This window comes from Marmota flaviventris, chromosome 12, assembly GCF_047511675.1.
Source record: "Marmota flaviventris isolate mMarFla1 chromosome 12, mMarFla1.hap1, whole genome shotgun sequence".
NCBI lineage: Eukaryota > Metazoa > Chordata > Mammalia > Rodentia > Sciuridae > Marmota > Marmota flaviventris.
The window spans coordinates 67,456,468-67,483,119 of record NC_092509.1 but is presented as its reverse complement, the minus strand read 5'-3'; the positions used below and the strand labels follow the sequence as shown (position 1 = coordinate 67,483,119).

At 34.9% G+C, this 26,652-nt stretch overlaps 1 protein-coding gene across 2 annotated transcripts in view; it reads left to right on the top strand.

The window, feature by feature from the left end:
- Positions 1 to 26,652, top strand: part of Kcnk2 (potassium two pore domain channel subfamily K member 2) — a 133,366-nt gene that overhangs the window by 17,492 nt on the left and 89,222 nt on the right. For both annotated transcript variants that reach the window (XM_027934782.3, XM_027934783.2), the window contains exon 3: positions 20,616 to 20,733. In XM_027934782.3, the coding sequence (XP_027790583.1) occupies positions 20,616 to 20,733 (118 nt within the window). The remainder of the gene's footprint in view (positions 1 to 20,615; positions 20,734 to 26,652) is intronic.

Genomic DNA, 26,652 nt, shown 5'->3' with positions numbered 1-26,652 from the left:
GGGTGGGGGTTGGGATTCCCCTAGATGGGCCATGTTCTGAAAAGTTTTCTCTGAGGAAGTAACATTTGAGATGATATTCAAATGAGGGAGAGTCAGTCATATGAAGATTTTGGGGAGAAAGTGCTTCAGGCAGAGAAGATAGCACATGTGTCTAGGTTAGAGTCTTCCTGTCGTATTCTGGGACTGTATCAGTGCTGATGTAGTTGGGCCAAGTGTCCTATGGACAGGAAAGCCATAGGAGATAAGTTGTTGAAGGAGTCAGGCCACAGACTTATAGACCTTAATAAGTGGTCGAGGTTTGAAGTCAATAGGCCTCAACACTTACGAAACCTTACAAAGAAATGGAAAATTATATTGTGATTGTGCAGGTAAATAAGACGATGGCCTTAGGGATTAGATTAGATTAGTTGGAGAAATTTTAATGAAAGTGGGTTTTGTAAAGAATTTTAAAGAAAGAGGACTGAGGGGGGGCAGACAAACTTTGGGATAACAGGAGAGGAGAAAACTTTCCAGAAGAGGTGTTCAAAGTCATGTGTGTAGTTCTGGGAAAGATATAGGGAGAGAGTAAGATGCCTGGTTGAGGATTCTGAACTGATGGTGGCAAAGTCACTGTGCCTGAGATTCCTTATGACTAAGATAAACTTTGAGAGCACACATAATTTTTGGATGGTTTCCGTGCCTGGGCTCTGTGTGGTAAAGCCCTTTTTTTTTCTTTTTATTTTCTCAAAATAAATCTCCTAACATCTGTTTTAGGATGAAGGATATATATTTCACTGTGTAAAATCATTTTTTTTAAAATTAAAAACCTTGTACATGATTGATGTTTCTGGACATGTAACGACTTCCCCGCCACTAAAAATGATGGTATAATTGTTTTATTTTTTTTCTCTCTGGTTAGCAAGTTCCAAAGCTTCACACTAGTTATCATTTCTGGAAGATGTTTTATCAGACAATGACATTTGGCTCTTGATTTGAGCAGGCCTAAAAAATCTATTTCGTGAGGGTAATTTTAAATGATTTTGTTTAATTAAAATGGTAAATGATGTTATTTTATAATAATGATATCATTCCTGAGGCACATTTTTCTTGGACAGCTGTACTGTGCTATTATGCAAATCAGTATTTTTTTTTTTTTGACAGGACAAGAACTCCTGCTTTATACTCCATTACTCACTATTTCACTACATAGAGTTTTCTGATCCATAGACAGCTGGTATGTGTGTTTGTGTCGGCATGTGTCTGTCTTATTCACTATAATTCTTCCTTGATGCAGGATTAAATTGATTCAGATAAGCTTTTTTTTTTTTTGTAGAGATCTAATGAGATTCTTTTATTCTTGAAGAAGAAGAAGAAAAAAAAAATGAGTTAACCTTATATATAAACCAAACTGACATGCATGCAATTGAGTTTGAAAGGAATGCAAACAAAAAAATCAATAAAACAAGCAAAAATAGCAACTGCATCAGAAAGGCAGAGAATTATAAGATGGCATTAGCAAAATCTACCGTGATATATTTTGAAGGAATAGAAGACAACATTCTAAGGAATGGACTTGGAACTTGGGATTGAATTTGGAACTTGGGATCTACAGTAAATATTTTTCCGTCAGACCTGTCATTTTATGACTAAGAAAATAAACAGTTGGATCATTTTCCTGAGAGCATGCTACTTGTTAGTGACAGAATAAATAGTAGATCCATGACTTCTAGCTTTCCAAACTCTCCCTCTGCTCCTCTGTTCTCTCCTTCCCCCCCTTTCTTTTCTCTTCTGTTTTTTATAAATAACATCATCTTTCAGGGATCAAAGCTAGCTAGTCTAACACTTTTTCTTTCTTTGAGGTAAATAATCTATATGTTGAATTCTTTGTCCTGCAGAGTGGCAGTCTGTCCCAAATGCCACACAGGCGTGACTCATTGTTTTGCATGTATTTTCTCAAGTTTTCTTGCCATAGTTGCTGGCTGCCTTCTGTGTATTGCTGAATGAGTGAGTGAAAAATCTCAGAATTTTAGGATTACAGGAATCCTTTTGAATCCTAAAGAAAATGAAAGTGGGTAGTGTCTTCATGAAGCTCCTTATACCTAAAGTTGCTAAATGAAGTCGCAAACAGATTTTTTTTTTTAAAGTTCAGAGATTAAGGGTAATAAATGCAACATGCATTAGTAAAGAGAAGTGAGGCAACTTAGAATTTTTTAAAAAAAATTTGTAAAGTGAAAAATCTCATGAATTAAAAATATTTATTAAACATTTATTCAGTGCCTACTGCATGCCTAGCACAGTGTAGGACTATGAGTTCTTTTCCTTTTCCAAATTATATTTTACTATACATATTATTTCATAAAGTGATTGACTGAATTTATAAAAGTCATGAATATATATCCATATCTTTAGCTATAGATGTATAGACTTCTTTTTAATGGCTTTATAGTATGCCAGTTTGGGGATATACTGGTTTTTTAAGATTTTTGTCCTATGTGAGGCACTTAATTTGACCCTAAATTGTAGTTAAAAAAAAAAAAATATATATATATATATATATATATATATATATATATATATATATATATATATATATTATATATTTATTTGAGATGTATCCTGTCAACAAAATTATATGTATATGGTACAGTATAGTTGACTGGCACATTGTTTTATAGCAGATTCTAGAAATTTTTCATCTTTTATGACTGAAACTCTATATCTACTGAACAGCAGTTTCTCTATTTTTCCTTGTGTTAGCTTTCCGTCACTGTTAAAATACCTGATGTAAATCAGAATAAAAGGAGAAAAGATTTATTTTGGCTCCAAGTTTCAGAGGTTTCAGTCCATTTTGTCTCAGGAGCTTTTGGGCCCATGGTGAGGTCCTCCTCAGAATGTCATAGAGGGGGCTGCTTCCTTCAGGGTGGACAGAAATCAGAGAAAGAAGGAGAAAGAAGCCAGGATCCCAAAGGATTCTGATTCTTCAAGAGTATGCTCCCAGTGACTGATTTCCTCCAACTAGGCCCCACCTCCTAAAGTGTCCACCACCTCACAATAGCGCCCCCAGCTGGAGACCAAGCCTTTAGCACACAAGCTGGCACTTCCAGATACTAAATGTAACACTCCCTCTGAGCAGCCCTTGACAACCACTGTTCTTCTTTCTGTTTGTTTGAGTTTGACCATTTTAGATATCTCATACAAGGAGGAACATGCGGTGTTTGTCCTTATGTGTCTGGTTCACTTAACTTATGTCCTCAAAGGTCATCCATATGTAGCATATGACAGGGTTTGCTTCTTTTATAGTCCTGGATGGAGATTTCTGAATCCATTAATCTACTAGTGGACACTTAGGTTATTTCTGCCTCATGATAATTGTGCAGAGTGCTGCAATGAACATGGGAGTGCAGTACATTTCTTTGAGATTCTGTTTGGAATTCTTCTGAATACAGAAGTGGGGTTGCTCTGTCATATCATAGTTCTCTTTGTAGTATTTGGTGGGAACTTCTATCTTTTCAATAGAAAGCACACCATTTACTTTCCTGCCAACAGCACACAAGGACTCCCATTTCTTCATATCCTCAACAATACTTATAATTTTCCATTATTTTGATGAGAGCTTTCCTAAGGGGTGTATGTGAAGTAATAGCTCGTTGTGTCTTTGATTTGTATTTTCCTGAGAATCAGTGATGCTGAGCCTCTTTTCATATACCTTTGTATGTCCATTCATACGTCTTTTTTCTCTCTCTCTCTGTTTTTTTTTCCCCAAAAATGTCTATTTAAGGGGCTGGGATTGTGGTTCAGCAGTAGAGCACTTGCCTAGTACATGGGAGGCCCTGGGTTCAATCCTCAGCACCACATATAAATAAATTAAATAAATGTATTGCATCCACCTACAACTAAAAATTTTTTAAAAATAATGTCTATTTAACTCTTTTGCCCATTAAAAAAAACGGGTTTCTTTTTTGTTTTTTAATATTGAGCCATAACCCCAGCCTAAAACCAGGTTTCTTGTTATTGAATTGTGTAAGTTCAATCTCAACACCTCATCAGATATATGATTTGCAAATATTTTCTCACAGTCTTTCCTTCCATTCTGTTGAACTTTTCTTCGCTGCACAGAAAGTTTTAGTTTGATGTAATTCCGCTAGTCTAGTTTTGACTTTGTTGCCTGAAATTTTGGGGTCATATCCAAGAAAATCTTGTCAAGACCAGAGTTATGAAGGTTTTCTCCTATTTTTTTTCCAGAATTTTGGTAGTTTCAGGTCTTGATGTTTAAATCTTTAATCCATTTTGTGTTGATTTTTGTGTCTAGTGTAAGATAAGGGTCTGATTTCATTCTTTTGCATGTGGCTATTCAGTTTTTTCAGCATCATTTATTGAAGAGATGGTCCTTTTGCTGTTATGTGGTTTTGTCACCCTTATCAAAGATCATTTGAGTCTATATGTGTGGGTTTAATTTTGGGCTCTTTATTCTGTTCAGTTGGTCCATATGTCTGTCTGTATTCCATTACCATATGGTATCTTTTGTTTCAGAAATAGTTTAAATTTTCTTATCCCCCAAATTCTTTTACTTTTTAACTTGTTAATAGACTTTATTTTTAGAGCATTTTTAGGTTGACAGCAAAACTGAGCAGAAGGTACAAAGATTTTCCTTCTATACCCCATCTGCACACATTTATAGCCTCCTCCATTATCAGCATGCTCCACCTGAGCTGGACATTTGTTATAGTTGATCAATTTACCAAAATTCATTGTTTACTTAGAGTTCACTTTTGGTGTTGTGCATTCCACAGGTTTGAACAAATGTGTAATGGCATTACAGTATCATACAGAGTAGTTTCAATGCCCTAAAAATTCTTGTGCTCTATTTATCCCTCATGTTATGGTTTGGATCTGGACTATCTCCCCAAACCTCATATATTGAAGGCTTAGTCCCCAGGGCTTTGAAAAAATGAATGGATCATGAAGACACTTTATCAGTGGACTAATTCACACACACACACACACACACACACACACACACACACACATGCACATATATATATCACAATTTTTTTATCCATTCATCTGTTGAAGGGTACCTAGGTTGGTTCTGTCATTCAGCTATTATGAATTAAGCTGCTATAAACATTGATGTGGCTGCATCACTGGGAGGTGGTGGAAACTGTGGATAAGTGGGGCATGGTCAGAGAAAGTAGGTTACTGGGGACAGGCCCTTGGGGACTATATCTTGTCCCTGGTCCCTTCTTCTCTTTCTCTGCTTCTTCACTGCCATGAGCCAAGCAGTTTTTCTCTTCCATACTTTTCTGCTATGATGTTCTGCCTGGCATCAGACCCAAAGCAATAGAGGCAGCTGACTGTCTACTGAAACCTTGAACCAAATAAATCTTCCCTGCTCCAAGTCATTTTTCTAAGGTATTTGTCACAGTGATGAAAAGCTGAGTAACATACTTCACTACTCCCTAACTCCTGTAAAAAAAAAAAAATGGCCTTTTTAGTTGTCTCAATAGTTTCACCCTTTCTGTAATATCATACAGTTGGAATCACGTAGCATGTGGCCTTTTCAGATTGGTCTCTTTGACTTATTAATATCCATTTAAGTTTCCTCGGTGTCTTCACGGCCTCGATAGCTCATTTCTTTGTAGCACTGAATAATATCGCATTGTCTGATGTACAGCAGTTTACTGCTTGTTAATTTATTGAAGAATATCCTGGTTGCTTTCAAGTTTTAGCAATTATGAATAAAGCTGTTATAAATATCTGTGTGCAGGTTTTTGGGTGAAAATAAGTTTTCACTTCTTCAGGTAAATATCAAGGAGCATGATCTTTGGATCATATGGTAAAACTACGCTTCATTTTTTATATTATATATAATGGAGTATAGTTTCTCATTCTGGTTATACACAATGTAGAATTCATCCAGTTGTATAGTTATATATGTACATAGTATAATAATGCCTGATTCATTCTACTATCCTTCCTATCCCCAGACCCTTCCCCTCCTTTCACTCCCTTCTACCTAATCTAAAGTAACTCTATTCTTCCCAACTCCCCTCCCCTTGTGAATTAGCATTTGCTTATCAGAGAAAACATTTGACCTTTGTTTTTTTTGGGATTGGCTTATTTTGCTTAGCAAAATATTCTCCAGCTCCATCCATTTACCAGCAATCGCCATAATTTTGTTCTTTAAGGCTGAGTGATATTCCCTCTCTCTCTCTCTCTCTCTCTCTCTCTCTCTCACACACACACACACACACACACACACACACATATCACAATTTCTTTATCCATTCATCTGTTGAAGGGTACCTAGATTGGTTCCATCATTCAGCTATTATGAATTAAGCTGCTATAAACATTGATGTGGCTGTATCATTGTAATATGCTGATTTTAAGTCCTTTGGATATAAACTGAGAATTGGGATAGCTGGATTACTATGCTTAATTTTATAAGAAATTGGAAATTGTTTTCAAAGTGAATATACCAGTTTGTGTTTTCATGAACATTGAATGAGAGTTTCTGTTCTTTCGTGTCCTCACTAGCATTTAATGTTGTCAGTGTTTTAGGTTTTGGTCCTTCTAATAGGTGTGCAGTGGTATCTCACTGTTATAACTTGAATTTTCCTGATGACATGAAATTCTCTGAAGCATCTTATCAGAAGCTTATCTACCCCGTTTAATTCTTGTACCTTTGTAATATGTTTTAAAATCAAGAAGTGTGAGCATCTAGCTTTATTCTTTCTGAAGACTATTTTGGTTATTTATTGGTCTTTATGGTTCCATATGAATGTTAGGTTTTTTTTTTCCTATTTCTGTAAAAAATATCATTGCAATTGGGATATTTGTAGGGCTTACAGTGACACTTTAGATCACTCTAGATAGTATGGACATTTTAACAAAATTAAGTCTTCCAACTCATGAATATGATAAATCTTTCCATTTATTTTATGTTACTTTTAATTTATCTTAGCAATGTTTGTATTTTAATTGTATAAGTGTTTTTTGCCTCCTTGGTTAAGTTTATTGTTATACATTTTATTTTTTCAGTGATATTGTAAACAGAATTGTTTTCTTAATGTCCTTTTGTAGGTAGTTTGTTGTCAGTGTATAGTCACACAACAGATTTTTTATGTTAATTTTGAGTCCTAAAATTTAATGATTTTACTTATTGATTCTAATAATATTTTTAAAGGTCTTTAATGATTTCTGAATATGAGATTATGTCATCTAAGAACAGAAGTAATTTCCCTTTCCCTATGATTTGAATATGTTTAATTTTTTTTCTTCCCTAATTGCTATAGCTAGTAGTCTGGTACTATTTGAATAGAAGTTGTGAAAATGGACCGCCTAGCATTATTCCTGGCCTTAGAAGAAAAGATTTCACGTTTTCACTGTTGAATATACTGCTTGCCATCAGCTTTTAAAAATGACCTTTAGTATTTTGCATTCATCCATCCAGTTGATAATATCTCATAAGTCGTGAAGCTTTCTTTACTTACTCTTTTCTTTTACTTTCATTTCCTTTTTACCTTCCCTTCCTTTCCTTTTCTTCTCTTATCTTCTGTTGATAGGATATTATTTGGCCTGTGTTTGAGTTCACTCATTCTTTTTTTGTGTTTGGTCAAGTCTTCTGTAGAAACTAGTAAAATTTCAGCACAGTTATTTTACTCCTCAATTACAAGATTTCTGTTTTTTTCGTATTTATATATTTATTTTTTGGTTCATATTTTCATTTCATATATGGATTATTTTTCTAAGGTCATTGAGCATCTTTATGCTGACTATTTTGAATCTTTTTCAGGTAATTTATATGCATCTGTTTCTTTAACATCAGTTTCTGATGTTTCTTTGATTGGGCCATGTTTCCTTGTTTCTTTATATACTTTGTAACATTCATGATGGTCCCTGAACATTTGAAAAAAGTTACCTCTATCAATATATAAATGCTTGATTTTACAGGAAAAAAATCTTAGAAAAGTCTGGTTTAAGCTCCTGGGGACTTCTTCAGTGTTTTTAGAGGGTGTGTATCCTTTGGACTGGTTTATTTAAGTACTAATTAGAAAAATGTACTCTTTTTTTTTTTCCCCTCTGGGAGCTTGTAATCTCTCGCTCCCTCTGGTTTGTGCATGTGACAGATACTACAGGTTCTTTGGAGCTACCACATGTTTCCTATCTTTTCATTCTTCTTAGTGGCCCCTGACCTTTTGGAGTATGTCATATCCACCCAGTGCTCTGAGTATGAATTGAGTGAGACAGAAACTAGTTCCTTAGGTTGCCCTCTGAAAAGTCTGCATGTTGAAAATACATTTCAGTCCTTTTTTCTCTCCCCATGGAGAATTTGGATACTGGATGATTTTTTTCTTATACTACATTGAGCTAGGGCTGTGTGGGGGGATGGCTATAACAAGTGAGTACCAACACCACACCTTTTTCTGCTGACTTTGATTTGGCTGATTTCATGTGACCCTGGGGGCAGGAGGCTCTTAACTGGCTTCTGATTTCTCACAAAAGGAATTGTTTTGTGTATTGTAGACTCTGTATCTCTAAGGGATAGGAGAGAGTCTGGGATTTCTTATTCTACCATCTTACTGAATGAATGCATCTCTTTGAGATTTTAAGATAAATGTTATGAGCAACTCAGGTCATTTTCTTATAATTTTAAAAACAGTAAACTCATAAGTACATAATGTAATTTCAAATGTCCTGAAAAAATCGTATGAGTGCATGATAAAGAGTCAATACCTGAGCTAATAAAATTGGCTGATAAGGGAATTAAATGTTTTACCAGAGTTCTGAAAGACAATAAAAAGCTATGTATACATATACAAATGAATAACTGGGGAAAGGGATTCTAGGTAGAAGGAAGAGTGGGTATAAAAGCTCTGAGGCAGGCACATTATTGGCAGAGGCCACATGGTTAGAGGGAATCACTGAAAGGAGGATTTGTATGAAAAAAGACCAAAGAGGTTAACAGTGGCTCAGTTACTGTAGGGCCTTGTACATCTTTGTAAGAGATCTTGGATTTCATTTGGAATGACTTGAAAGACCATGAAAGAACTTGAAAAGGAGTCAGGCACATGACTTGGAATCACTGTGGATGTCCTGTGAAGAATAGAATGTAGTGGGATAAAAATGAGAGTCTGCTGTAAGAACCCAGTGGGGAAATGTTGATGGCCTGTATAAAGATGAAATCAATTGATGTGATGGAATTTGGGGTTATTTTGAAGGTAAAGCCGATAGGATTTGATGTGAGTTGTATGCAAAAAAAGTCAAAGATGATTCATAGATTTCTTCTTAAAGAACTGGAAAAATAAAGTTGGCAGTTAAAGAGATGGGAAAAAAGCCAGATGAAGCAAGATTCAAGGAGGAGCTCCAGGGTTCAGTTCGGTACATGATTAGTTTGAGTTGCCTTTCAGACATCCGGCTGGGGGAGCAGTACAAGCTGAATACATTTGAGAGTTATCAACCTATTGAGGATATTTAAAGCCTTGTGTTTAAATGAAATCCTCCAAGTGAGGATGGATGGAGAAGAAAAGAAGTATAGGCTCACACGTGATACGGAGCCATCAGGGAGCGGGGAGGACAACTAGAGTGTGTGGTTTTCTGTGAGCTAAGGAAAGAGGCCAAGAGGTATGTTCTGAGGTGGGAGAGATTAGTGATGTCAAAATTATAACTCCAAGTCCTGACACTAGTTTGCCAAGTTATTGTTATTATTGTTTTCACTTGTTTTGAATTAATAGTCCGCTTAGGCTCTCTGTGCCTTATCTTTTGTGAAAGAAATAATTAGCATCTGATTTCTGTTAAGTGACACTATATAGATAATTCTCAACCGGTTATTGATGAAACCCCTCAGGAATTGTACTGCTGGGTCCAAATAATTAACACAAGCAGAGAGAGCTGACTAAGCACACCCAACAGATGCAAAGGTGGTTTAAAAAGAAGACTTCAATAAGGTTCAGGTATATTTGGTCATCTCCAAATGCCAGTACTCTTATCCTTCCACGCCTCCTCTGGGTCCTCAGAGACTATGCATTAATATATTGAGTTGTTGTTGTTATTGTTATTATTCTCTTGCTCCCTGCAGTTTAAATGCTTCCTGTTTGTTTCATTAGCAGAAGCACATTCTTAGGTTGTGAGAATTAGGGGGCAGGAAATCTACTGAGGATGTTTGGCCCACCTTGGGGTCCTTCCAGGTGTTGGACTGGTCCTCCACTAGAGACTTCCCTGGCAGAGACATCTTCATATTCTGGACCTCTCAGCAAAGAAGACCAACCACTTTCATGTCTGTCATGAATTTTAGGGCATCTTCTCTTTCATGGGTTTTGTGCTCCGAAATGCTCTTGAGACTGGCAAGAGTCTCCTGTGAGGGAGGATGAACAATACAGCCTATGTGACGGACTATTGTGGAAAGCACCAGGAAAGGTGCCAAGCTTGTTTGCAGTGCTGACGGCTGTGGTGTGACACTCTCATGTCAGCTTGAGAGGTGCCCGAGGGAAGCATTTAATTGCATTTTTGTGAAATAATTCCTGGACAGGTGTCAAGGGGTACCTCTGCTGTTCTTGTTGGCTTGAAAAATTGAAAGAAATTCTTTAAGGTTTCTGTTTCTTAACAAAATGGATTTCAACCACTTCAATATCTGCCATCTGTAGTGAGTATTTGAGAATGTAATTGAGAAAGTCAGGGGAAATTTGAAGAAAAGCAAAGTGGCTGACAGGATGGGTATGAATTACTCTGTTTTGGGAAGTTACTCATATATTATTTTTGCTGTCTTGATTTTTTTTGTAACACTGAGCCAAGAAATATAAACATATTAAAACAATTTTTGCAAGACTTCCTTTTCTCTGCATAATGTTAGCAAGTCATTAGTAAACTTCCTCTTCAGTATATTAAGAAATTTTACCTGGAATCTGAAAGCAGAGAAATTTCTGGTGGGATTATTAATGGCAATGAGTCAACTCAGTTGAAGTGAGAAATTCATAAATTTTGTGTGGCCTCAAACAGGATCTGTCTATCATACTCTTACTGGAATGTTTCAGTAGAGTGGTGTTTGGCTTTTATTGATGACTAATTTGGGTTGTAGGAAGTTTGTTGATTCAAATACCAGTTTTGTTAACTATCACTTTGATGTGAGTGTGTGAGTGTGTGTGTGTGTGTGTGTGTATCTACAGCATGAAAGTTTTAATCTTTGCTGTAGTTCTTTAGTTATATATTGAAGATGGATAGGCAAAAAAATTCCATTTGTCTTTAAAAAACTTTTTTTTTAGTTGTAGATGGACACAATATCTTTATTTATCTATTTTTCTGTTGTACTGAGGATCGAACCCAGTGCCTCACATATGCGAGGCAGGTGCTCTACCACTGAGCTGCAGCCCCAGCCCCTCCATTTTTCTTTAAAGTTTATGATTATAACAGATTGTCTTTCTATGGAAATTGAAAAATTTTCTTAACCATTTCTACTATAGTTACATTTATATAGATATAAAACATTTTTTGGGGGGGTTAAATTGTATCTGATATGAAAATAAAGGCTTAAGTATATTGGAAAATCAAATGAGTAGACATCAGTTACCTTCTGTTGGAACAAACCAACATAATGTTTCAAGTTTGGAAACTATGGATGCAGGTAGTTGACAGAGTAAACTCTTTGTCACACTTTAGCTTATTTCTTCTCATCAGTTTAGAAATTCAGGTCTTAAAAACATACTGTGTGAATATATTTTGGTTATTGTAGCAGGCCTTAGGCAAAATAGTATAAAAATATCTTCTTAGATGTTGTATCCCTGATTTCAGTCTCCTGCCTATTCAAATTCTACTTTGAAGACAATTTATTTTAAAGGAAATTTCTAAACAAATAAAGTGACTGTAAATTGAACTAAGTTCCTATCTTGTTCTTCTAGAACTCTTTATTTTGCTATTTAAATAAGCTTTATCGTCTTTCTTTCTACTGGCCCTTTTTGTTTTGTATGAAAACCTTCTTTCTTCATGATCTCCTTTTCCCTTAATAATCTTTTTTCCCTCCATTCGGATGGGGTAGAAGATGGCCAGAAACATGGGCAAAAATTAACATTTCTATAAAATATTATTTCATACCCTACTAGGGAATCTCGAAAGACTCAAGGAAAAATGTACCACTGGAGAAATGCAGGTTTTATTTATTTTTTATTAAAATTTTTTTTGTAGTTGTAGATGGACAGAATGCCTCTGTTTTATTTGTTTATTTTTATGTGGTGCTGAGGATCGAACCCAGTGCCTCACACATGCTATGCAAGCGCTTTGCCACTGAGCTACACCCCTAGCCCGAATGCAGGTTTTAGTATGTTGCTTCACATGTATTTTTCTGGTTATTTCAGATTTGCAAGGACTCAGGTTCTTTACCATATTTTATCCTTTACTATTCACAATGTGCTCATTTTATTCAGGCTCAAAGAATGAAAGGATTTTAGTGTTTCAAGTTCATTCCTTGTCTGATGTATGAAATCTTCTCTATAACAACTCTGTAAATGATCACTTGCCCTGGGACACCATTATACAGATTTATTCAATGATAGAGCCATGATCATGTCAAATATATTGCAGGTAGCTACTCAGTGAGATATTGTGGTCATTTGAAGCTCTGAAAACTTCCAGATGCTTAGAACATGCTTATATTATAGGAAAATTGTTGAAGACATTTGATTATTACAGCTACAAAAAACAAAATTAAATATATGAATATTGCAAAAAAAACTGTTTAAGGGACTGTTTTGTCCGTTTAGTATTGTTTTCCAAAATACCCAATTACTTGTAGATTGTTTTATGATCAAAAAACCTTCCCACGTAGATAGGACCAGATACCCAGATAGCTCTCATACCCAGCAGTATGTCTTTGGCTTTCTGGCTCTTTGATATCATCCACCCCCAACTCTGTTGTTCCCTGCTTTAGATTTTAAATTTTGGTTTCTACTAATAGGAAGTAAATTCACACTTTCAAAAGAACAAGAAAAAAGCTGTACACTTCATTAGCCTGTAAAAATAGCATTGACATGCAATTGCATAATCCTTAAATAGAAGGAACACCATGAAAAGGTAAGGCAGCAGATTTTAGTCTGGCACCAAAAAACAAAACAAAACAAAAAAAACACCACCTCCCCTGAAGGAAATACTCTCTTTTCTAAGTTGTAAAAATTAGATTTCATTTTTTTTAAAAAAGGTTGCTTTTTCATAAGAAGTTTCTAATATATGTGTGATTAAATTTAGGTCTCCTTTTACTTGAAAATATACTCTGGGACTTTTAAAACCATTTTTGAAAAAAACATGAAATATATTTTGACTCAGATTGTTTCCAATAAAAAAATAGATTAAAAATATTACTATATTTTACCTTTCTTACTTAGAAAATATACTTTGGGGAAAAGTTGAAAATGTGCTTCTTTCCCGGTTTCTAAATATAGTGGCAACGGACACTTATGTGTTGTATAAAAAATGCGAAAGTATTAATCCTTTTGTTTTCTCTGTGTGAAATCAGAACTATGTTTTTTATAAAAGAAGAAGTATTGTTGATGTAAGATTTAGAAAGCATAATGTTTATCAATACTTGTAACAATTATTTAACTGTAAAATGTAATTTGGGGATGTTCTTTACTATTTGGATTTATGTAACTATCTCTATTTTTCCTTATGTTATGTTCATTTTTTTTCAATTAGGTTAGAATTTATACTAATTAGTATGAATGTTTGATGTCAAGTCATGAATGTAAAATTTCACTTTGACACAATATAATCATCTTTATTATCTAGTATCTCTGGATTTCTCAGAAATATGCAAAAATTGAACAGAATTTGAGTTTCCACCATGGAATTAACAGCTGGTTTATGTTTTCAGGAAGTAACATTCTCAGCAACATAAGATTTAACCTAACCTAGTAAGTACATATTCTTCACTGTAGAATTGTAAGCAAAGTCCTAACAGATTGATCCATTACCAATTTGCTAGTTATGGGAATTGGCTTTAATTCTGTAATAATAAATACCACAGTGCAATGAAATATGGTATATTATTACACACTATTCATCAAAACACAAGTACCATCCTTTTGTAAGCTGATATTTTAATGCCATTTCAAAGGCCCCAAATGCTCAGAGTTTAGCAATTTTAGATGGTTGAATGTACTATATGAAGACTTCTCATGAAATATTCTTGAAGAGCAATGTGCTGATATAATGTGGTTTTCAAGAAGTTGCGTGCTCCCTTGCCCTAAGTGGTACTCTAACAGAAATATCATGTCCTGAGTGGCACTCTAACAGAAATACCATTTTATTCAAGGAAGCCTATGGCATTGTTTTAATTTCCAGAATATTGTGAAAGGAGAAAGAACCAAAAAAAGAAGAAAGGTCTGGTTTCTGGGGCTTATCCCTAGTGGTGCAAAGGATGTGTCAAGGGATAGTTTTCTGTGTAAATTCACTGTCAAGCCATATGCTGCTGCCCATTGGTGGAACCTAATTTGATACGTATAATGGCCTCTAAGAAGTAGCCCCAGTGATTGAGACTTCTACCTGTCATGGATAAGAGAGGAGATGCTTCTTGTGTAAATTATGCCCATAAATAACGTTCCAGATAAATATGTCCAGTAATTTTTTTTAAAGCTTAGGAAATGGATAATCCAATGTGGATCTTCATCAATTCAAACATGCCAGTTGAGGTTGCCTGTGCTGTGTGTGGATTCTGAGCCTGTAAAGAGTAAGGCCCATCTTTAGATAGTCTCTGGTTTTATTAGCAGGACCTTTCAAAGTTGTCATGTCCTCTGGGAGTACGGAATCATAACATTGTCACATAGCCAGGGGTCAAAAGTGAGATGCATGAGGATCCTGCAGCCTCTAGCAACAACTCATAGGAGACTGTTGTTGATGAGTGATGACTATTTTTGTGTTGTAAACATGAATCATAACGACACCTTTAATTATCTGCTCACTAAGTTATTTGACAAGAGCGTCATTTATTATTTTGTCTTTCTCATTATGCATTCTTCTACTTTTTCAAAGTAACCTTGCTTACGTGGTTGAAATGGTCAGACATTGTACTGTAGATGTGTGATTGGATTTCTGAAGACTAGCTGCTCTGAAGGTGGAACTGATATCCTACAATGATATTATCTCAAATGAAGATCTATAGTCGTACCTAACATATTTTTGACAAGACAATATCTATATTACTCTTTGAGGAATGGTATGATTATACAGGTGTCAGTATAATTATAAATGGAAATAATGGGAAAAAGGAGAAAAAATAAGAACATTCTTAAATATTCAATTAAAAAATTTGTCATTTGGATCAGTTATACACACATCATTGTTGTAACATAATTGGTTGTTGACACCTTATACCTGCAGTTCAGAATATCATTTAATATGTTCAAATTATTGTGACTCAACTTTTAGTATTATAGGTGTGGTAGTATATTTTAATGAAATCTTGAATATGATTTTAATAAGAAGATTTTGTAGAAAACATTTGGAACATTCTGTGTTGTTTTGAGGAACACGAGCAACTGAATATTCCAAAAAGGAGTGGAATTAGAATTTGTTGGTGTCATATATTTTCAGACCCACTATAAGATTACTCTGAATATAATACATCCTTCAGCCTTCTAGAGCTTGCTCAATTTCCAATATTTTTTCCTTTTATGAAAAAGTAGTCATTCTAATACCACATAACACACATAAAGTTGGTTCTTAGCATTGGACTCATGGAAAGATTTTATGATTGTCCATGATTTCCTGGAATATCATTTGTGCTAGTATATAATTCAAAGTAGTGTATCTTATCAACTTTGGTGTTAAAGCTGAATATAGTTCCAATAGGCCAGGGGACACAGAGAGATCAACTTTTTATAATTCAAGAATGCACAAATTCACAGCAGAGCTCTCTACACCTTGAATCTGAAGCCATTATTGTCATGGAAACCAAGATTTTCTGTAATTACCTTTATGCATTATTGTTTTTATCATCTAAGTGCTTGTAAGCCTCTAAGTCCTCTCTTAAGTTGAAGTCTCTATTCTTAACCAGAACCTTGTAATCAACTTATTTTCCTTAGTGCACACTCTATATATTTATTTATAAACTGAAGAGCAAAATTAAATGTGAATTCAGTCAACATTATCTTGTACTATTTTTAGGGTTTAATCTTAGCAGCCCTTCCTTAAAACATTTGAAGTAATCCTCTATTAGTATTAAATGCATAGAAATGCACATTTTCTTTATCTTAACCCAAAGAAATCAACCTGTTCATCAGTTGTCAACATTAACATGATTGTTTACAAAAGTTTCTTTTAATGGAAAAGTGAATTTTATTATCTACTAAGTGAACATGTTACTTTAGTCATGTGATACAGCACAACTGGAAACAGTTCTCCTGAAGACATTTGCTAAGTGCTCTGATATCTGAATCAAGGATGGAATTGAGGAGTCCTAAGTCTGTGTAGGAAAGGGCATTTAGTTTCCTGTGGATGTTGACTGAGAGATTTTGTTCAAAAATATAAAATAAATTTATGAGAACTAGAGAAAAGACCTTATGGTAGATTCATTCTCATAGTGACTTGATGTATTTTTAGTTTGATCTCAAGCCTCTGTTTCAATAATCACAGCTCTGCCATGCCTATTTACAACCCACACATTGCCAGACACTGCCATTTCTGGTTATAGCTCTGGATATGCTTCTTTTGAATTTAAATAATCTGTGGACTTTATTCAAGTATCTGACTGAGCAACATTGCACCTCACCATTGACAAAGGAAAGAACAAAATAAAAGCCATTGTTTATTTTTCAGTGCTGGGGACGGAACCCAGGACCTCCTGAACACTAGGCAAGCACTCTACCACTCAGCTACACCCTCAACCCTTGGGAGGGGATAAAATCAAATAATGGTGTTGGCCATAAAAGCTCTATTAAATTAATTGTTGGCGAAATTTGCTTGCTTTAGCCAATAAGATAATCAATTCTATTGGGTAAAGTCTGAATACTTGCCTTCCCTTTTCTCATTTATATTTCTATCATTTATGTTTTTACTTGGCTGTTGCTTTGCAGTTGTTTGTCACCATAGATTAATAATCATTTTTTTAAAAAATAAATGAATGTGTTAAAGAAATGTCTGTAAAATATTAAAATATACTATGTGTGCGTTTACAATCTGTCTAAACCTTCCTCTTTCCTGATGTTTACTGGAAGTGTTAGCTTTTCCTGGGAGTGACACCCTAGTGTTCCTGGGGCTTATGCCTACAGTGTTTGCCAGCACATGCAAAGGCGTGGCATCCCCATGTTTATTAACTGTGAAGCTCTTTCTTCCAGAGTAACCAGCTAATAGCAGACTTATCATAAGCAGCCCTTTCAGATTTGTGATACCTTGATTTATTTATTTAGCTACATAAGCTATGCTTTTCCTAGTGTTAGAGTACATGAACCTATAATTTTCATTTGGTTTTTGCTTAAATAGAATAATTTTCATTTTTTCACCTATTGCATCCTATATATGGTTATTGCTATATTAAATTATTTTTTGAAGGCAATTTTATTTTTTTAAAGTTTTGTCTTTTTAATGCCTGCTCTCATAATGTACTTAAACATCATTTTCTTGCCAATAGTGAAGATATTAAATGGTAAAGTATTCATTGAGGATTTTATATGATTAAGAACAAAGAATCTGCTTTTAATGTTCTTATTTAGCATTGGCTCTGGAAAAAGTGGACAATGCAGTAAGAAATGAAAAGTAATAAAATGTAGCTATTGAAAGATGAGATTAAATGTCGTGATTTGTAAGTAACGACTTATTTGGTTTTAGTTTTAGTTGAATCAAACACACAAAGAAAAGGGAATAATGAGTTTAGTATTAAGCAGTGGTTCTCAAAATGTGGTCCCTAAGACACTGTCAGAGGTTTGATGAGTCAAACCTTATTTTCTTAATAATACTAAAGTATTTATGTTTTTTCGTTGTCCATAGTAGCTAGCACTCTGCCTTTTGTCTTATGAAGGTGCACCGGAGTTTTCCAGAGACTATGTGATATGCTGTCTTGTCAGATTGAATGCAGAAGCATATATTAAAATAGAAAATTGTTATCTAATGAGCCAGACTTTATAGACCTTTATAAAATTATAAAACTGCTTGTTTTCTTACTACGTATTTTGTTTGCTTTGGAAAGCATAATTATTTTTCATAAAAGTAGATTACTTACACGAGCTTCTTTTTATTTGTATATGAATTAATCAACACATTTGAAAATTAAAAATTACAACATATGGTAAATATTAATACTTATTATCCAATAAACAAAAGTCTTCAATAAATTTTGGAACTACAAAGTAGTATTAAGATATCAAATTTGAGACCTGCTGGTAAAAAGGATGAATGACATGTATGTATATATTCCATAGTAATAAACAATTATAATTTAAAATGGAAAAAGAAAATACCTATGAAAAAATGTATAGATCTATATGTAATATGTTAAAATGCTATAGATATACATGCCATGTTCATTGGTGAGAAGTTCAGCTATTATAATGTTAGTTTTCCTTAATTAATTTATAGGTTTTACATATTTTCAATTTTAAAATATGTGACATGTTTCAATGAAAATATATTAAACCCATGGAAATGAAAATTTCTATAAAATTTAACTAAATGATTGTAAAGTTTACGCAAGAATAAAAAGGCAATAACTGTAAAGAACATGTTTTGAAAGGAGGATAATGAAGTGAGAACTGCCTTATCTGGTATGAAGCTTACCATAGAGAGGTAAACAGAATGAACTCTCTCAAAACTCGCTTCATTGTGTGCTGTGTACATGGGTATCTATGTGTGTCCATTTGTGTACATTTAACATAGAATAAAGGAAGCATACTTAAACAATATTATTCTCAATAAGCAATATATAAATGTAAACATTTTCACTAGTCCAGTAAAGATAACATGTTATTAATTTTAGAGGTATTGCTAAGCATTCATAAATTGTAGGGGGTCAGTTGTGATAACCTCCTTGGATAACTATTTGCTACTGTACCTCAGGTGCCTTCATAATCTTTAGTGTGGCACATTTATTTCTAACAATATCTCCTGAGGGAGTGTTCAAAAATAGAAAGCATGTATACACAAATATATTCAAAACAGCATGTTTTTTTATAATGAGACAAATTTTAGAACAACATATGCATCAACATATTGGACCATGATTATGTAAATGTGCTAATGACAAAGAAAATCTGCAGTGGAATCATGTTAAGATTAGAGAATGCAACATTTTATATCATTCACAAATCCAACCATCCAATATATAATTCACAGATCCAACTATGTAGAAAGCATATCAAACTACCTTGAGTATATACCTATACTGTTTTAACAGTAGCTGGGGTTATCTCAGGATTCAGGAATTATATGTTTAGTTTTAAATTATCTTTTCAATGCATTTTCATAGTGTCTTAATTTTTTTCACAAGTATAGGAGTTTCCATTCACAGATGAATACAAATCAGATATTGTAAGAGTCAGCTTTAAATGGGATTTGAAATTCTGTTTCACCTCTTGGTTTCCTGTTTTTTTCCATCTTTTTTTTTCTAGTCACTTCCTTGGGAAACTATCTCTATTTTCTGAATGTACTTAATGACCATTTGCCATAACACTATATAACTAAGCCAGTCACTCTTTTCTTGATTTTTGATCTTCTTATTCAATGAAACTCTTTCAGATATTAAAAATCTGAAAATTAAATGATAAAGACCTCTAAAACTCTATTTACAACATAAATATCCTCTTCTGTATATATCTGTATATTTCTCTTCTGTACATTTTCATCTCACATGTTTTCCTATTATTTGTTCTTAGTATCTTCTCCTTTCCTTCTCCAACATCTGATGATTGAAGAAGGGATTATAATGTCATCTTTCTGTCTACCCCTCAGTAATAGTTGGAGAAGAATCTAGATCCTAATGGTCCCTATTTAAATAGTGCAGATGTTAATCTTTGGTGATTTTCATTGCTATAAAATTGATAAGAATGTAGTGAAATTTGAGAACTCTGAATCTAACTGGATTGACAAGCTTGACAGTAAATTGCTATGCTTTTTTCTTTCTCCTTCTTTCTTTCCACTTAGCCTGTTTTTTTTAGGGGGGAGAGCTTTTTAATATATGGTCACTTCAATTATAGACAACTCAGGCTTGGATGCCTATGTTTAACATTTGAAATGATTACCACTTTGGAAATACTCTTTATTGATGAAACTATTACATGTTATTTAAATTGTAATTTGCAATCTGATATTTTAAACTTTAAGAAATCTGTGGTGCTTATTAGAGAACATTGTTATATTTAGTTGTTTAATTCAATGTGCCACTATGTTAATTGATGATATGAATGCATATTAGTTGTACCCATTGTTTATTAGAAACTTCATAAAGATGCATTCACTTGATATCAAATGTATTTTTCTTATTATTGAACTGCTATGAAATTCTTTACTGTGAAGTTTTAACATCTACTTTCATTTTAAATAGAAAATTAAAACCTTAAAATTGATTCTCTTTGTCTAACTAGTCATTTCTGGGGTGGGATTGATACTGTTTGATGCCTCTCCATGATTGATGTGCACTGATAAATTTCTTTTTAAACTTGCAGCAAATAGTGGCAGCAATAAATGCAGGGATTATACCCTTAGGAAACACCTCCAATCAAATCAGTCACTGGGATTTGGGAAGTTCCTTCTTCTTTGCTGGCACTGTTATTACAACCATAGGTAGGAGACAACTTATTTTGTGTTTTATTTTGGTATAGTTTGTGACCTAAAATTCATTTGTTTGAATTTATTTATATAGTTGAGCAAAAAAAGGTCTTCCTAAGGTAGAAAACTAGATTGTGATAAGTTGGTTCTGAAAAGGAGTCCTGAAATTTTGAACATTGGAGTGATAGAAATGAATTAGTCATTGTTTTTGGACGCCGAGTTATATTTAAAATATATCTGAAACTCTGGAGCAACCCAGTAGAGACATTTAACAAATGCATAGTAATGTCAAGACTGGCTTGAAACAATGATTTCTTAGGACAAGTAGTTTTTACTTTCTTGTGTGTCTTTATTTCTTTAGTGTTGCAGGAAAGGATTTGACTACAGTTTCAGTACTCTTTCCATGATGTTCTTTCATATCAACTTTTTCAATTTGTAAATTTTAACCCTTCATTTCAACAAACTGAGTGTTGTTTCATGCTCATGGGTATGATTCTTTTCATGGTTCGTTTTTTAATATGTTATATTTTGTCAATGGCATAAACATAAAAAAAAAGTTCAAGCCAAAATGCGAGGATTAGAAAAACAAGGTCATTTAGGCCCCTGAGGTTTTTCCTAATCCCACCATTTGTTTAATGTTGAAAAGGGTCACAGAGGGATCATGGCTTTGTCCTTGAGCTTCATCATGCATGCATTCAGTACCTTCCACACCTTATATAATATAATATAATTAAATTATACCATATAATTTAAGGAATAATTATTAATATTGCTAATGACACAGCAGAATAGGTACATGTAGAAGATGTCTTCTCTCTGTGAATCAGTCAATGTCCCAGAACAGATTAAATGCAGATCCCACAGTGGAATTCATGTTTGCCATCCTATGGGGTTTAGCAAAGATTATCATCTTCCTGCTCAGGGAAGGAGTGAGTTTAAAACATAACTTTTAAGAAGGGAGAAAGAAGTTCACTTGGCAGAGTTAAGAATGATGTTTAGGTGGGAGAAAAATCTATGTGAAAAGGGAAGTTCTTCCCTTCTGCATGTGCTAACAATGAGAATTTCTGTCCGAGATTGATTACATTGAGATTCTGAAAGTTTCAATTATATTCTGTAATGTCATCCATCAGTGATAAAGTGGGGGAAATTTTTAAATCTGTGTTTTATAGCAAAGTCCTCGATAAGAGAACATGGAAAATATAGGGGTAAACTCTGGCTTAAAATTCTTTCTTTGGCAGGAATCTATAGTGGTTGCTATTGTATGAATCCACCATAGTGCCTCTGCGCATTGTATCACTAGTCAGCAAAATAAATACCTTAGCATGTTGATTTTTTTGCCTGTGTTAGGAGGTCAGGAAACGATGTAGTCTTACATTTCCATCAGCTAGGTCAAAAGTTGTGTGGCTGTGAAAATCTGGAAGAAGGGCAACCTTGATTTCTAACCATAATAATAGGGTTAAGCTTGAGGCTTAGACATGTTGGCCATTTCTACCATGGAAATAACTATTTATTGTGTAAACTACTTAGAGTCTGTGAGGGGGAAAAAAAAAAGAGAGCTCACAGACTTGAGTGAGAATGGCTTGTTTCTGCCCAATGAAAACTCCAGAGTCCAAGTTATAACTCATCATGACCTCCACTGAATTATTTTGCAAGAGACTCAGTCATTATACAGACTTACTGTTGCATCATATGTTTATAAACAGTCTCGTTGTTTAAATCCCCAGATTCAGTAAGTTTTTCAGACATATACTTCAATGCATGAAAAAAAAATAAACCATTATTACCAGCTTTACCCCAAATTATAGCCATTAAGCACAGTAGCTGATTATTTGGGTTATTTAAGTAGCTGCCTTACAGCCCAAATCTCCCACTGTTTCTTTCAGTATTTAGTCTTAGGTGGCTTAAGTCATTCTGAGTCACTTGTACGGGGACTTCTTACTCCATAGGCTTTTGCTCCTAGGTCAAAACCCTCTCGCATCACCTTGTATTAGATTATGATTTAGGACAAGCATAAGCTTTGGCCTCTATCATGTGTCCATTTGACATCTAAATTATGGTTCTATATAATTTAAGGTATAATTATTAATATTGCTAATGATAATAATTGTGTGAGCTTTGAAGTGTCTATTAGAAGTCATAGAAATTGTAACCTATTGTATTAGCTACATTGAATTGGTCATTTTAAAAATAGATTTTGGGAGGCTTATAGTAAACAAATTTCAGTGGCTTTTTTAGGGTACTTAGTATACACAGTGCTTCATGGAGCTAGACTGTTAACAATTGTCCAGGGTCTTTTTGTTCCATTTTATCAATTTGTCTAAGAAGCAAATGTGACCCTTGCTATTCTTTCAAAATATGCCCAAGGGAAGGTTAGTTGTTGCATATTAAAATTTAAAACATCATTTTACAGAAACTTTTCATGTATCTACATGTTCTTTCCAAACCTTTCACAAATCCTATTCTATATACCACAGAATATGAGCCATCCTTGACTGTTGTTTTCTGTCCTACCCCATATCTAGTTCATCAGCCAACTATGCTGGCTCTGCCTTTAAAGTAGATCCAATTTTAACTACTGCTCACCTTTTTTAAACTGCCACTATTTTGGCATTCACTTTAGCATCATTGCACAAACTTGCTTGGAACTCATCTGTGGTTTCCAGCTGTCAGAGCTTGCCTGACTCAACTAGAAAGATGAAGGTCTGAGAGGTTAGGGATTTGTAGTTGTTTGGGTCTTTTCTGTTTCCCCAGTGCTGTTACATATTGGGGGCTTAAGGATTATTTTTGGAATGAAAAACAAATAGCCATCTTAAGTGGTATGAATGGGATATATTGGGCATTTCTTAACACTCAAGTGATATTTATGCTCTAAATTTTTAGTTTTTTTTAACAGATTTTGTTATCAATTTATTTGTTCGTTTAGTTTTTCAACAATCAGCAGAACATTATGCTCTGCTGCTGCAAAGAAAAAAAAAGATAACTTCTTTGACCATAAGTAGCACATGAATTAGTCTAGGAAGCCAGAGGGTTAATAGACATTTATAATATAGTGTGCCAGGTGCTATGAATCAAGAACATTTAATGGAATGTATAGGGTGACACTTTGCATAGATATCAGAGTAGGGGAGTATGTAAGAAATGGACAAAGGGTACTTGCCTTTCCTTAGTAGATGTTGTCCTAATTGAGAATGGAAAGAGAATTAGGGATTTGCCAGGTAAATGAAGGTGGAAAGGGAACATTGCAGACATTAAGAGTCATGCAGGAGAGACTGGGTAAGAGTCAGTGTGGTCTGCTGGGTACTGTAGATTATAACGGTTATAGTTGAAGGGGTTCATCTTCAGGTTCATGCAAATCAATATCAATGTCAGAGGCTCTTGTTGGATCAGCACTATTTTTTCCACTGCTGGGAGTATAAGGAAGTAAGGGTACAGTCCTTGCTTGCAGTCTCATATGAAACTATTACACATATGAAATAACTGGAGAACAAAATGTAAGTCTTGTATAATCAAATGTTACACGGGCCAATCAAATGTTGCCTGGAACAATTGTTTAAGTGCTATAAGAACTGGGAAAGAAGGCAAGAACGTGTGGGTGGAACTGAGAGGGGAGGCTAAAGTGAAGATGTTGGAACTGAACTGTATTCGGTAGAAAATGTTTGATTTCAGCTGATGAAGGGGGGAAGCGCCAGCCCCCCCCCCCCATCTGTGCCATGATGAAGCAAAAATCCAGAATGAGTAATGAACAGGATATATTTGGGTAATGAACAGGATATATTTGAGGGATAGAAAGGTAAGCATTTGAGGAGACCAAAGGAATTATTTAAAGAAATAGTGGGAAATATTATTGACTGCTTGAGATGGGAAAAAAGTAGTGAATATGATTCAATTTTGGAGGATCTTTGTACCTACTATACTAAGATAGAACATGAATCTTCTGGGAAAGTGAAGTGAAAGGTTCACAGTGACATTAGAAGACGTATGTGTCAGGAAGAGGAGAAGTTGAACTGATGGTTGAACTAAGAGAAGAAAGAGAAGGTCTTTGCTGTGACCTACAGGAGGAGGATAAGAGTGTCAGTTGGAGAACTGGAGCTGGTGTTGAAGGCAAAACACCGAAAGAATTAGACGCAGGGATCACCTGGTCTTGAGAGGGAAGTCAAAATGTTGAAAGTGAAATGAACATTTAGGCAGCACACTTGTAATTCATAGAGAGTACTAGTCGTTCCTATTAAGAGAAAGGCAATAATAAAAAAAAAAAAAACAGCCAAAATTTTATGTGTTATTTTAGGAAACTTTATTTTAGCTGCTTTTTGCTCCCTCCATTTTTGTTGGTTTATTCTTTCATTCAGCCAGACTAGAAATGCACAGTGATTCTGCTCCCACCTGGAGCTTGCATCCAGGTCATAAAGATAAATGACCAATGGGAACATTAATGAACAAGACCATGAATGATTGCAGTATATGCAACAAAAGAAACTCATGTGCAATAATAGAGAGAAACCAGAGCAGGGAGTGGGAGTTGTTCTGAAGGGGCTGATGCAAGAACTCTCTGAGGAGGTGACATTTAATCTGAAACCTGAAGGATGAAAAGAAATCAGCTATGTACAGAGAGAGGAAAGATGAGTTCAGTCAGAGGGCACAGGGTGGATGTTGGCATGTTCAAGGAACACAGGCAATGTCATGTGGTGGACCCCGGAGGTCTGGAGGGAAGGGAGCAAGAGGAAGAAGTGAGGGTAGCAAGATGAGTAGGAGCACACAGGACTCAGTTCGTCATGGTGGCTTTCTGCATTTGGTGGGAAGCCACTGCAAGATTTAAGCAGGAGAGAAAACTTTGGTGTGACTTCAGCTGCCATTCAGAAAGCAAACGCTGAAGCAGGAAGGCCAACAGGGAGTATGGTATACTATCTATGCAGGTTTTTGTTGATGTGACCAAAAAGTCAACCTGACCAACTTTTAGGATTAAAATTTTATTTGAGGCTCATGGTTTCAGAGGTTCAGTTCATACTCAGCGGGTTCCATTGCTCTGGTCCCAAGTTGAGGCAGAATATTGTGACTGAAGGTCACAAAGGAAGAACACTGCTCCTGCACCCTTCCAGGGAATGTCACACCCCACCTGCCTGCAGTTACCACCCAGTTAGTCCATTCAAACTAGGAAGGACCAATTAGGTTCAGCTTTCATAATCTAGTCATTTCATCTTTGCATATTCAAGCATTAACACAGGAGCTTTTGAGGGATACCTCGAATCCAAACCATATGTCCCCCAAAGTTCATGTGTTGGAAACTTAATCCCCAATGCAACAATGTCAAGAGGTGGGACACTGAAGAAATGATTGAATCAGAGGGTTCAGTCCTCATGAATTGACTTATGCCATTATGGTGAAAGTGGCTTTCTAATCAAAGAGGTGGATTCCTGGTCAAAAGCTGAGTTTGGCTTCTCTCTCCTAACTGTCTCCTGCATGGTCTCTTATGAGTCAAATATATTTCTTTTCTTTATAAATTATTCTATCAGTGGTGTTCTGTTATAGCAACCCCAAATGGAACTAAATCATATAATACAAAAATATATTTGTCTTGGTCCCAGGTCCCTGGCACAGAATTCTTAAAATACTCAGAATTTTCTGAGTGATGGGAATGTCCTCTGTTATTCATAATGAGCCCCTTTCAACCATACCTGAGTTTGTAGTAATGAGGTGACTCCTCATAAGCTCCTGGATGTTTTTAGAATGGGGACAATAGCCAGAAAAACTTCCTTAGTCTGTTTTTTTTTTTTTACTGTTATGATAGATTACCACAGATTGGATAATTTATAAACAATAAAAGGTTATTTGGATCATGGTTCTGAAGGCTGGGAAGTCCCAGATTGAGGGGCTGAATCTATCGAGGGCCTTCTTGCTGTATCATCCCATGGCATATGGTGGAAAGACAACAGATTTTTG